The sequence below is a fragment of the Notolepis coatsorum genome, assembly GCF_963971535.1.
Source record: "Notolepis coatsorum genome assembly, chromosome: 6".
In the NCBI taxonomy this organism is placed as follows: Eukaryota; Metazoa; Chordata; class Actinopteri; order Aulopiformes; family Paralepididae; genus Notolepis; species Notolepis coatsorum.
Window position 1 is genome coordinate 60,340,277 of NC_140170.1, and position 13,886 is coordinate 60,354,162.

Consider the following 13,886-nt stretch of genomic DNA (forward strand, 5'->3'; position numbering starts at 1 on the left):
TCGGTGTTCTAAACTCCGTGTCGGTCAATTATTTTGCGACAATGACCTCGTAGCTATACATTAGCCCTTACATATCGGATTTTTTTTTTTTTTTTACATTTATTTAACCTTTATTTACCCAGGCAAGCAAGTAAGAACAAATTCTTATTTTATTTATTGTGAAAAGTATGCATAATGTTGTGTTAATTTCATGACAAGAGATATGTAATGTTAATTACCTGAATTTATTCCGTTTTTTGGGGGGGAACCCCGCATATATCGGTATGGGTTGATATCGGTATCGGAAATTAAGAGTTGGACAATATCGGTATATCGGATATCGGTAAAAAAGCCAATATCGAACATCCCTACTGATGTTACACATGATGTCTCACTCTAGTAAACAACTCAACGCTCATGTTACACATGATGTCTCACTCTAGTAAACAACTCAACGCTCATGTTACACACGATGTATCACTCTAGTAAACAACTCAACGCTCATGTTACACATGATGTCTCACTCTAGTAAACAACTCAACGCTCATGTTACACATGATGTCTCACTCTAGTAAACACCTCAATGCTCATGTTGCACGTGATGTCTTTAACTATAATAACCTTGGTGTGTGTGTGTTTGTTTGTCACCCTGCGGTGTGGAAAGAGATGGTGAGCAGCCCATACAGCCCAGGTGTGGTGAGGCCATTATCGCCGAGCTAACAATATACCACATAGCTGTGGGATCTCTCACCCTGAACACACACTCAGGTTAGGTGTAGGTGGCTTGTATCAGAGCCTGCCTATTTTAAATACACGCGTGGAGCCAGGAAGGGGGCACGGACTCAAGGGTAAACACTTGAAGTGGGACTAATAGTATATTGAGAAAGTGAATAAGCGGCAATTATACTCAGTAAGTAACTCTGCAACGATATACCATAATTATGTATAATGTGTGCGTGTGTGCGTGTGTGTGTGTGCGTGTGCGTGCGCGGGTGTGCCACCCTACCTAGTTCCTTGTACAGTGCTGTTGAAATGCCAGCCAACAGAGAAAGGGTGATCAGATCTCCAAGGCTGGCAGCGATGGGCGTGGCCACATTATCAGGGTTGATGCCCACCTTCCTGGACAAGATGATCACACCAATCATGATCAGCCCTGAGGACATTAAGGTGGGACTTAAGGTCAAACAAACCAATTAGAATCGACTGCATTTATTTTCTGCCACGCAATCTTACATTCCTGTCCAATATTCTCTCAGTCTCGTGGAAAACAGTTGGAAATCAGCCGGTTGGCTAATACTGGCATATAATACAATATAATATGACATGACATGACATGACATGACATAATTTAATTTAATTTAATTTAATTTAATTTAATTTAATTTAATTTAATTTAATTTAATTTAATTTAATTTAATTTAATTTAATTTAATTTAATTTAATTTAATTTAATTTAATTTAATACAATTTAATTTAATTTAATTTAATTTGATATAATAATATAATATAATAATAATATAATATATAATATAATATAATTAGTGCTGTCAATAGATTTTAAAAAATTAACTAATTAATCTCACAATTTCTGTAATTAATCTAGATTAATCTAGATTAAAAATAGCGTTTTTCTACTTAAGACCGAAGCTTGTAACAGATATTTACTTGATTAAAATCATGGAATTAATGTAAAATCAACACAAAGAAAGTATATTTAGATTCAAAGACTATTTTAATAGCTTTCTTTGAATACAGTTTCTCTCTTGTGAAATACAAATGTTCAACAAAACCATCAACATTGACTCAGCTAGACCTCTTTCTTCTATCCGCGGCGCTAATATTGAAGATTTTTCACTCCATAGATTAATCTAGATTAATTTATTTTAATGCTTTAAATAATTTAAATTAATCTCCAAAGTTAAAGCATTAAATTTGACAGCCCTAAATATAATATAATATAATATAATATAATATAATATAATATAATATAATATAATATAATATAATATAATATAATATAATATAATATAATATAATATCTAGTCTTGCTACCTAGCAGCAGAGAGGCTATGAATGCCGTAGCCACACTGGAGGCACACAGCAGGATAGCATGGCCCAGCCTGAAGTGGCCCTCTGGGATCCAGCCAAAGATCACAGCAGCTATGGATGCCAGGAAGCCCACCACAGTAGCCTGGACCTGAGGACAGAAAGGTTGGTTAAGGAGGGTCTGGTAGACTTCTGGTTCGATTCCCAGTACCAACAGTGCTGCTGAAGTGCCATTGAAGTGCACCAGAGGTTGTAGTTCAAATAAACCATACAATCCAATACTAGCTAATGTATATCCAGCAGTAAATAGTGGTTTGCGTTTCATTCCGAAATTAAATTATCCAGGATTTGAACAAAAGTGTAACCTCCTCTCACAGAATTATTGATGATGTGAAAGTGGGTTGTCAATAAATGGCATATCTGTAAAGTAAAATATTGCTATATATCTTCCAAAATCTTTATTTTATGTTAGGGTGGGACGTGAGGTCTCCAGTGAGGTTAAGGTTAGGGTTAGGGACAGGCGATTAAAAAAAATTATCTAATTAATTACTAATAAATCACATTTTAATTGCATAACCATTTTATGCCTGATATTCTATATTCTATAATCATATTTCAAATTGCATGTGTCTGGATGGCAGAATTCAGTACTGTATCTACAAAACCTTCTGTTTAATCATCTTCCATCTATTAATTTGCTTAGATTTTTCAGGTCTGGTAAATTTGAGCATAGTGTTATTCACAGTCAAAGATAAAAAAATGTTTTATTGATATTCTCATTTGATTCATTACAATTTACTCAAGCCCAAGGACGCGGGAAGTGGGGGTGCGGCGGGTGCGACAGCACCCCCTGCTGGCGGGGAGTGTAACTGCAACTGCAAGGTTGTTTTGGCCTTTATTCCATTGTAATACCGAGGCTACATTTACATTTACATTTAGTCATTTAGCTGACGCTTTTATCCAAAGCGACTTACAAGTTCTGTACGACAAGCCATCAGGAAGGGCACAACTCTATCAGCTGAGCAACAATGTTCATCAAAGTGTTGAGTGCTACAGTGTAGGTTAGTTTATTAGGACAAGTGCATGACAGTACGGTTAGTTAGGGTTAGATTTTTTTTTATTGTTTTTTTTTTTTTTTTTTTTTTTTTTTTTAATTCAGATAATGGTTGAAGAAGTGCGTCTTTAGTCGACGGCGAAAGATTGGACGTGATTCGGCTGTCCTAACTGGGGTGGGTAGTTCATTCCACCATTGTGGGGCAAGGACTGAGAATAGGCGACTTCTCTTTGATGACCCTCCCGGAGCTTGGATAGGAGTAGGTCTGAGGCGGCCAGAAGATGCAGAGCGTAGGGGTCTTGAGGGTGTGTAGTTAGAGACCATTGACCGGAGGTAGGCGGGAGCGGTTCCCTTTGCCGCACGGTATGCTAGGTCGAGGGCCTTGAAGCGGATTCGTGCAGCAATGGGGAGCCAGTGCAGGTCCCTAAGAAGTGGGGTGACATGGGCCGACTTCGGTAGGTTTGAGATCAGGCGGGCTGCTGCGTTCTGAATGAGTTTAAGAGGCTTAGTGGCAGTGGCCGGGAGGCCAGCGAGCAGTGCATTGCAGTAGTCGAGGCGGGAGATGACTGAGGCTACTCAATGTCACAGAGCGGAGCGGCACTGCAGATTTACCCTATTCTTGGAATTCATTGCCAGATCCTCATAGGGGCGCTGTCTCGATAATGCAGTGTTATTAAAGCAGCGTGTAGCCGATGCATGAACCAGTTGGGATTCAAATAGACGCGGCCTGGAAGCGTCAACGCGGAACTGGAAATCCGTTGGTAAAAAAAATAGCGGCCTGGAATAGTTTTTGGGACGCGCAGTAAAGGAATATATCTGTCGGCGATGTTGTATGCGGGAACGAATTCCAGAGAGGGAGGACTGACTGAAGTGGAGAGTGTGTTTACTTGTGTCTCAGAAAAGAAATGTCTCAAAAAACGAATATCTGATTTCTTTAATAATAATAACCTGGACTTGCTGCATATGCATCAGGATATTCTGGACTCACTGGACATTCATGTTGTCATGAAGGAGTTTATTTCCACCACTCCTGAACGCAAGACCACCTACGGTGTTCTACCGTCTTCGGAATAGGTAATGTGTGTTTATTATCGCTCCTGCAGCGATTGTTGTTGTGAGTGACAGTGACACACACACACACACACACAGATCCTGTGCGGTGTGCGAAACGAAAGTCCAAACGCTAGTTGTTGCCGCTTGCGTCTAAATCGACAATAAATCGTCTTCTGATTAGAGAAAAAACTGCTGCATTTCGTGTGTGAACTGTCCACATGTTGGTGTTCAAGTTTGTCTGTTGTAGTGTAAAATATTGATCTTTCAAATGAATGGAAAATCACAAATGATGCGCTTCGCGCATGCATTTAATATGACGTTATTATTATTATTTATCTCCGACTCCGACCCGCACCCCCAAGTCTGACTGGCTTCCCGCGTGCCTGTCAAGCCTAGTAACAGACACTTTCTGACACTGGGAATACTGTACATTCCCTGAGATCCATAGATGTCCCTAGAATCAGATACTAAGAACATGCAAATGGACCATATTAAAAACATTTCTGTAAATGTGTATGTGTATGTTATGTTATTAAAAAATAAAAAAAATAAAAACTGACAGCCCTAGTTTATAGGTTTATAAACAACCATCATATCTCACTCTGAACTAGAACTGTCCGTGCATGCTTTTATTTCCTCTAGGCTTGACTACTGCAACTCACTTTTCACCTGTCTCACCAAATCATCCACAGACAAACTACAACTGGGCCCTGTTTCTCGTACCTGGTTCAACTAAGTCGATCAAGATGTCATTATCCAGATTCAGTTAACCCGATGTTTGAAGCCGGGATTTTCCTGTTCCTCGAAGGTGGATTCAGTCTTGTTAACTCGATTCAGACTTGAGACCCAGGCTAAGTGCGCGCGGCCGCTTCAGGTGAAAAGCCAGCACGTATTGATGGCAGAGATCCTGATTCTCTAACGGCATTGATTGATTAATTGATTTAAAACTTTATTGACAGATTGCAATACGGCTCAATCGCCTCGCCGACAAGTTAAATGCGTTATCTATAGGCTAATTTTAAGTCCCTCATTACCTCAATCAATCAGATTATATTTCTTTAAACTTGCCTGCTGGATTGAATAATCAAATGAGATCTTGCTAGCGAAAATAATTAGTTAAACTGTTATACAGAATTACGATACGGCTCTCTTACTCATTGATTGATGTATAGTCGATCTTTAACTTATCTCCACTGTGGTCTAACGGGTTGTTCTTTTGACTTTCACGCAGACGACCGGGGTTCGAAACCCTAGTCTTTTCCTTCTTTTTGCAATACAGGAATAATTCAATTTGGTGCACGTTGAGAGCTATATAAAGAATGACATCCTCAATGCATGTAGATTTATAATATTTTAACTTAAAACCAGGCTACTTTGGCGTATAATCATTAATATTATATTCAAAAAAATTATATTGTTAACACGGGGTTTCGAACCCCGGTCGCTGGGTTGGCAGGCTTGAGCACTACCGCTGCACCACTGTGCCAGATGGGATAAATTCATTGTTTATACATTAATGAACGAGAGACCCGTGTTTAGAATATTCTTTATTTTGAATGAAGTTTTATTTCTTTATCCTCATTCATTAATGTGACGTCAACGGCTCATTCAATTTCTCAAATCCGTCAAACAGCGCATCTCATCAGACATCTTAATCCCAGTTACAATTAAAATAACCACAAAGTCATAATGTGTACATCACACCGAGCGAGCGCCACGGTATATATAACGTGCATTATTTAGGACAAAGTGAATTTAGTATCAGCATTTTGGGTCTATTTTACATTTCAAAAGCCCCCTCTGGAAGAATGGAGCACAAAAACGTAATTCAGAATGGTATAATGCAGATCGTAGACTGTGGGAATAATTTCAGGAAACGGGCTGTCACTTTTTTGCGGGGGCGTGGCGATGGTTCAGGCTAACTTGAACTTAAACCCTGCTTTCGACCAGGCTCAAACTTTTGGATCTGTTGTCATGGTGATTTGGAAAATCCAGGTACGGGGAGCCGGAAAGTCCGGCTTAAGTCAGACTTAACCGAAAGTTATCCGGCTAACTCAGTTATCCAGGTACGGGGAACGGGGCCCTGGTCCAAAATGCTGCAGCCAGGCTACTCACAAGGTCAAAAAAATCATGTCACATCACTCCCATTCTGGCATCCCTGCACTGGCTCCCGGTACACTATAGAATTCACTTCAAAGTCCTCACTTTTACTTTCAGAGCACTCCACGATCAGGCCCCTATCTACATCACTGCACTCATCCATCCCTACACCAACACCCGCTCACTCAGATCTGCCGATCAGCACCTCCTGGTGGTCCCCAGGTCCAGGCTAAAAACAAGGGGTGATCGAGCCTTCGAGGTGACAGCACCAAGGCTCTGGAACGCTCTCCCCCTGGACCTGCGCACTGCCCCTTCTGAAAACTCTTTTAAAAAACAACTAAAAACACATTTGTTTAGACAGGCCTTTGGTCATACATAGGCACTCTTTCTTGTCCTCACTGTTCCTATAGTTTTGTTTGTTAATTAGTGACTCATGATTTTATCCAAATTCTTCTATTCTACTTTTTAATCTGGTTTCACTGTTTTTTAACTGCTGTCTGTTGTTGTTGTCATTTATTTCTGATTTAGTTTTGTTGTGTTTTTTTTTAACACTTTGATCGCCATGGTTAAATTCATAATTTACCATCCCTTGCCATCTATATTTGTCTATGGAGAAGTTCCCCTTCTTTGCAGGGCTATAACTTCTTAAATTTTATTGCTAAATTGACATTATTATGGCCCATTCAATGTCCTATATCTATTGTTCAGGGTGTAGCAACGTTATACTTTTTCATTCACATATTCATACTAAAATACGGTCTAAAGTATAAGTATGTTTTTATCGTTTTCTGCAGCTTTCTCCAGAACATGATTTATAGCTCCAAATGCATTATATTGATGATGAAATACAGTTTGATAGCAATCGGCGCGTGTTATGTACCAGGAGCTGATCACTCCTGTGTCACTGTGCAGGCAGGCCTGATTACTCCTGTGTCACGGGGCATGCAGGTGAGGGCTGCCAATTAGTCAATTAGTGCTGATTGGTTACCTGCTGGGAGCTTTAAAGCCAGCCCTAGTAACACACATGCAGAGTCGGTGTTTAGAGGGAGAGCTGTCACATTCTTCCAGTCCGTGTCCGTTGGGTTTACATTAGTACATTAGTTTACATTTACATTAATAGTTCCTTGATATAGTAGCATTTTGAGTTAGAGCACGGGGTTTTGGTGTTGGTTTGCACATAGGTTGCGTGCCCATGAGCCAGGGTCGTAACAGTTGGGCGCTCGTCCGGGATATTTTACCCCTAGAACTTTGTTTGGTGTTTTTTTTTTGTGTTACACGGAGTGTCATGGTATTATGGTTTGGGTGGTGTTCGTTACATATGGTGTAACGTGGGGGCTTGAGCCGTTTTCGTCAAACAGGTGAGTATGCCATATTTGTTTGTAATTTGATGTGACTACTTATGCTGTTAAAATATATAGTTTAGTGGGCACCACATGTAGATAGGGACATTATTTTCTGGTTGTTGGTTAGCGTCCTGTGCACCACGTACTCCTGGGGCAGTCAGGGAAGGGATTAGCACCATCTGCTTGTCTGGTAACGTATCATGTACTGGACGGGTGGATGGTCAAGTATGATCTTTGACTGGTAGCAGGTGTGGTTGAAGATGGTTAGGTCTACAGGGCATTAGTTTAAGGGTAGGTAGATTAGGGCGGCCAGAAAACACAGGTAGTGTGGTAGGGCTTGATTTAGTGTTTCTTAGGGTAGACATGTGGTGGGCCGGTTTTGACTGCAGTTTAGACGTAGAAGCATATGTAGTCATATCAGGTTAGAAGGCGCACCTGTTTGGAATTGTTTGTTGGATTTATTTTGTTTGTTTGAGTGTTTGGTGAGCATACCTGGTAGCACCTAACACCCTGCGTGTATGACACGTCTATTTAGCGTGGGTGTGTTTTATTTTTTATTTTTAATTTTTTTTGCAACCTGGAAAGGTGCGCTCCGTAGAGCTCACATTTCCACCGCGTTCCCTTCTGGTTGTTATTATTGGCATTTAGCATTCTTCAGTGGTTCTTCAGTGGTTCTTCATGGTTCTTCAGTGATTCTTCGTGGTTCTTCAGTGGTTCGTTAGGGGGGTCTTCGTGGTTCGTTAGTGGTTCTTCGTGACTGTGAGGTAAAGTGTGTAGCTTGTGGTGGCTGGTACAGTGACGATGGCTTCCATCAAGGACTTTGTTGATCGCCCGTCTCATGACATGTTGGAGAAGTTTTCCAAAGAACAACTTCTAGAACTTGCTGTACACTACAGGGTAGATCTTTCTGCAGGTGAGAAACGTTTGAAGCCGACTGCCTTGAGTGCTTTAAGGGTGTTACTCATTAGGGAGCAGGTGCTTGAGGAGAGGGTGGAGGAGCCTCCTTCGTCTGGCACGTCTCCGCTATTACCTGGTGTAGAGGGTGAGTGGAGGATTAGGGAGTTTGAGTTTAAGGAAAGGCAGCTAGAGCGAGAGCGTGAGGAGAGGAGAGAGAAGCGTGAGCTTAAGGAGAGAGAGAGTAAAGAGGAGCGTGAGCTTAAGGAGAGAGAGAGGAAAGAGGAGCGTGAGCTTAAGGAGAGAGAGAGGAAAGAGGAGCGTGAGCATGAGCGTGAGCGTGAGGAGCGTGAGTTTAAGGAGAAACAAATGTTGCTAAAGCACGAGCGTGCACAGAAGGAGCTTGAATATAAGCATGCTGCCTTGCAGGCGGGTGTTCTGCATCCAGAGTCACGTTCCGGTTTTGATGTAGGCAGGAATATTAGGATGGTACCTCCATTTTTTGAGAAAGACGTGGAAAGATATTTTCCCCTTTTTGAACGGGTGGCAACCACATTGAAGTGGCCTGATACCGCCTGGACACTGCTGCTGCAATGTGTTTTAGTTGGTAGGGCACAAGAAGCCTACACTGCTCTGTCCCTTGAACAAAGCGCTGATTATGAGCTTGTTAAAGCTTCCATATTGAGGGCTTATGAGTTGGTCCCCGAGGCCTATCGTCAGCGTTTTAGGGGTTATCGCAGGTCGGAGGGGCAGTCTTATGTTGAATTTGGAAGGGAGAAGGAGAACCTATTTGACAGGTGGTGCACTTCTCAGAAGGCAGAGTCAAGAGAGCAGCTTAAGCAGTTGATTCTCCTAGAGGAGTTTAAAAGATGTGTTCCTGATACCGTTTCCACATATCTAAATGAGCGTAAGGTATCGAAGATAGGCGACGCCGCTGTCTTCGCTGATGAGTTTGTGTTGACACACAAGTCCGTGTTTTTGGAGGACTACCGTGTTGAGTCCGGGGATAGGCGTCCTGTTCAGGGGGGCCGTTTCCCAAAACCTGTGTCTGCTGGTCAGTTAACTTCACCTCCTAGGCGGGGTGGTTCTGCTGGTGCATTCCCAGAAGGGATTATCTGTTTCTACTGTAAAGAACCTGGTCATATCGTTGCTGGGTGCCCGGTGCTTGAGCAGAAAAATTTCAGAACCGTGGCTCTGGTAGAAACCATATCGCTGCTGTCGGGACAAAACCTCATAACTCCAAAAACCCAACTTTTCAGCAGATGAAAAAAACGAACACAGATTTGAGGGTGAATAGAGTTAGGAGGTTTAGACAGATGATCGGTTTAATGCTTTCCCATTGTTTAAACTTTGTAAAACCCACACACACATATGGAGGATGATCTACGGAGTTGATTTATATAATAAAAAAATATTCAAAAAATTTAGTTATGAGGTTTTGTCCCGACAGCAGCGATATGCAGAACGCCTATGCCAACGTTAGATGGTGATGGGGAAGTATCAAAAGTGTGGATAAAGAGCTCGAGGGTTCCTCAAGGTTTATGATGGATGGGTTTGTTTCCCTGACTAATGCACTACAGTCTAAACAGGCTATAACAATTTGGAGAGATACCGGTGCTTTTCAGTCCCTCATTCTGGAGGGGGTTTTGCCATTTTCAGAAAACTCTTCTTTGCATTCCGGTGTCGTTGTTCGGGGCTTTGGGGGTGGATTTGTGGATGCACCTTTGCATGAGGTCACGCTCAATTCTCCCTTAGTATCAGGCAATGTTGTTGTGGGGGTATGTTCTCACATTCCCATAAAGGGGGTCTCCTTCATTCTAGGGAATGATTTGGCTGGTGACAAAGTGTTGGCTACTCCGGTTGTAACTCCCATTCCTGTGGTTTCTGAGGTCCCTAATGAGCTGGCACAGAAACATCCAGGAGTGTTCCCTGTGTGTGCTGTGGCACGGGAAATGTCAAAGGACAAAAGTGATGTTGTTGATACTTCGACTTGGGACATTACACTTAGTGACACATTCTTTGTTGAATTAAAATGTGTACCTGTTGAGAATTTTGGAAAGCACACTGTGGATGTACCTCTGCATAATGATTCTCTTGATTGTGGCTTTGTGTTAGGCCCGGTGGTGAAACCAGAGTTGACATGCGTGCCGGAGAAGCATGTGACAGGAGATGATATGGCAGCGCAGTGTCTCAAGGTCTTCCCAGCCTGTACGGTGGCTGAGGCCACGAACGAATTGGAGGATGAGTGTGGGAAGGATGCTATGAGAGGTGCTGTTGTTTCATGTGACACCGTTCTAGTTGGAGAGGCTACTAAGCCTGACTTAGGCTGCCAGCCTTCCCACAGTAGCTCTATTGTCCCTAATGTTTCACTTGTGGGCAGGGATGGTCCCAGTATGTCAGTTGATGATTCTGACTTTGATCCACATGTCCACACTGATTCTCTGCCATGCACTAGGTGTGATGGTCAATCTAGTTACCTGTGTCCTGTGGAGCAGGAGCCGCCTTCGCAACCTGGTCTGTTGAGTGGCAGCCATTTTGATTTTGATCAGGACAATGTTATTTTGGGTGATGCCATTTTAGATGGTGTTCCAGACGTTTTTGTGACTGTCGTACTGCCATGTTCCCGGTACGCTGGGGCTGTACCTGAGGCGGTACATCCTACTCTGGATGTTCACGGTTTGCAGTATCCTGAACTGCCAGTGCCAGGTGGGATGGATATGGGCGCGGTGGTGGTATCAGTGATCTATGGTTTTTGTTGTGCTGTGTTCTGTTCTGTTGAGCGCAGTTCTCGGGTTGATTTTGGTTTGCAGTCTATTTTTGACAGATCGGTATCGGTGGAGGGGCCTGTTGAAAGGGAGCATACAACACGGTTGGTGGTCGTGTTCGACAGGGGCCGACCCACTATCGCTGTTGTGGTAGTGGCCCTGACAACTAATGGGTCACAGTTGTTTTTTTTGTTTTTGTTTATGGGTTGTTGTGTGGTGGTTGCCTCTGGGGCAACCAGTTTGGTGGGGGAGGTGTTATGTACCAGGAGCTGATCACTCCTGTGTCACTGTGCAGGCAGGCCTGATTACTCCTGTGTCACGGGGCATGCAGGTGAGGGCTGCCAATTAGCCAATTAGTGCTGATTGGTTACCTGCTGGGAGCTTTAAAGCCAGCCCTAGTAACACACATGCAGAGTCGGTGTTTAGAGGGAGAGCTGTCACATTCTTCCAGTCCGTGTCCGTTGGGTTTACATTAGTACATTAGTTTACATTTACATTAATAGTTCCTTGATATAGTAGCATTTTGAGTTAGAGCACAGGGTTTTGGTGTTGGTTTGCACATAGGTTGCGTGCCCATGAGCCAGGGTCGTAACAGCGCGAGATAAAAAATTTCAACTGGATGTGGTTCTAGAAGTTACTACGTATCATCTGATGTTGACCGGATGGGCGGGGGGTCGTTTATAATTCCGTGGGCAACGTTATATCATTCATCTAGTGTGGGTGATATGATCATCAGAGCAGTTAGTAAAGAACACGTTGGAAAATAACGCTGGATCTTACCGTATCTTCCTCGCGCCGTTGGGCGGTGAGCGTGGAGCAGAGATATTCCTATTATGGGATGTCGAAATACCCGATCCATCTCCAGGTTGTATAATAGTATATACGTCCAAATCATGTTGTTTGTCGAGTTATTTGCACCGATCGGTGTTCACTGTGTCAAGATGGAGTCCTGCTAATGATAGCGAGTGCCCGGACAAAATATGGGTGAGCACCACTTCATCCACATGACTTCCTGTTGGGCGATCTGCCGATCGGCCACCAGATGGCGCTCTTGAACCGTTAGAGAGTTGAGTGGAGCTCAGCAGTATATCTCAGGTCCCCGGAGGAGAAATATGATTTCGATCACAGATTTTTGAAATATTGATATCAAAGACGTGTTACGGCGTCTTCGGCAAAATGAGCATGGCGGGCAATGACGAGTTTCGGCGTTTCCGGCGATTAAAGTGTTAATATACTAAGCTGTAGTGTAAAGCACCCTGTGCATTCGTGCTGAGAAGGGTGCTATATAAATAAAAGTCATGCATTCATTCATTCATTAGGTGAAGATTACGACAGGTTCCGGCATTGGAGGTTGGCCAACAATTGGTGATGGTGAATGTGTACTTTTCTTTCTTCCAGCATGGCTGCCTCTAACCATTGGTAACCACTTTCAAAGGAAAATGCCTAATTCCAGTGCAGTGGTAGAGTAGGTAAAACACAGGAAAAGCCTGATATTACTATTCTACTGTGACATCTTTACAAGATCCAGTAATAAACACACCAAATGATTGTGTTTTTGTTTATATATTTCTCATATATCAACATAACGTTGTCTTCCATTGCCCTGTGCAAAACAATGGTTGCTATGTTACATGCGGCCATGCGGGAAAACTACACAAACCTTCTGTGTGAGCCATGAGGCCTCTACTACAAAAGGCGGTTCAAAAATGTTTCCAAAAATAAAAGCATGCACCTGCCAATATAACAGCTACTTAACTTAATCTGTTTGGCCCTACTTCTATCCAGGCTTACTGTCTGCAAGCCAAGCCCCACACCACTTGTCACACAGAAACACACACACACACACACACACACACACACACACACACACACACACACACACACACACACACACACACACACACACACACACACACACACACACACACACACACTGTGTGTGTACTCAAACTTTTAATGTCATGATGTGCTCTGTCCTTGTGTCCATGACTGTATTGTGACCTGTATCCCTATCGTATGTCTATGTGCTTTTGTTGTGTTTTTATTCTTTAATTATTTATTAGTTATTTATCTTGATTTTATTCTGTTTTTATTGCTAACCCTTTTTCACACAGGATTTTAGCCTGTACCTTCTGGCAGGGGGACTGCCAATGGAAATTTGCCTTTTGGCTAAAATTGGGTGCATTTACATCTGTAAAATGTTTTATTACTGTATGCTGTCCCCCTTGATCAAATAAAGTAAACCTAAACCTAAACGGAGCCCTGAGTGTGTTGCTGACCAGAGCACACTCTCTGGCAGCAGGTCGTATCGTGACCAGAGCAGGAGGCTGAACCACTTCCACCTATAGTCTCATTCTGACGCTTTCCAACAACTAGAGGCTCATCAAACCTCACACGAGCAGCACACACCGCTCTTCAAAACAGACCTTTTCAATGCTTTTTATGACTAACCAAAAATATATTTTTTAATGGCCTCCTATGGGGAGTAGGGATGGGCATTTAAAAAAAAAATCCAGATCGATTGATCGCATGCTATACTCGAGTGATCGTTTATTACTCGAAAACAAAACAAAAACAAAAAAACAAAAAATATATATATATTTTAAATTTTTTAAATTTTTTTACTTAATTTAGTTCATTCACGTATATGTA

The 13,886-nt window shown here is 42.4% G+C and overlaps 1 protein-coding gene across 1 annotated transcript in view; it reads right to left on the reverse strand.

Annotated features, from left to right (window-relative positions):
• The window catches only part of slc41a1 (solute carrier family 41 member 1), a 51,064-nt gene that overhangs the window by 17,299 nt on the left and 19,879 nt on the right, over window positions 1-13,886 (reverse strand). Inside the window, exons 4-5 of the mRNA XM_084316408.1 lie at window positions 2,032-2,176; window positions 986-1,132 (exon numbers count right to left, since the gene is read on the reverse strand). Coding sequence (XP_084172534.1) covers window positions 986-1,132; window positions 2,032-2,176 — 292 coding nt within the window. The remainder of the gene's footprint in view (window positions 1-985; window positions 1,133-2,031; window positions 2,177-13,886) is intronic.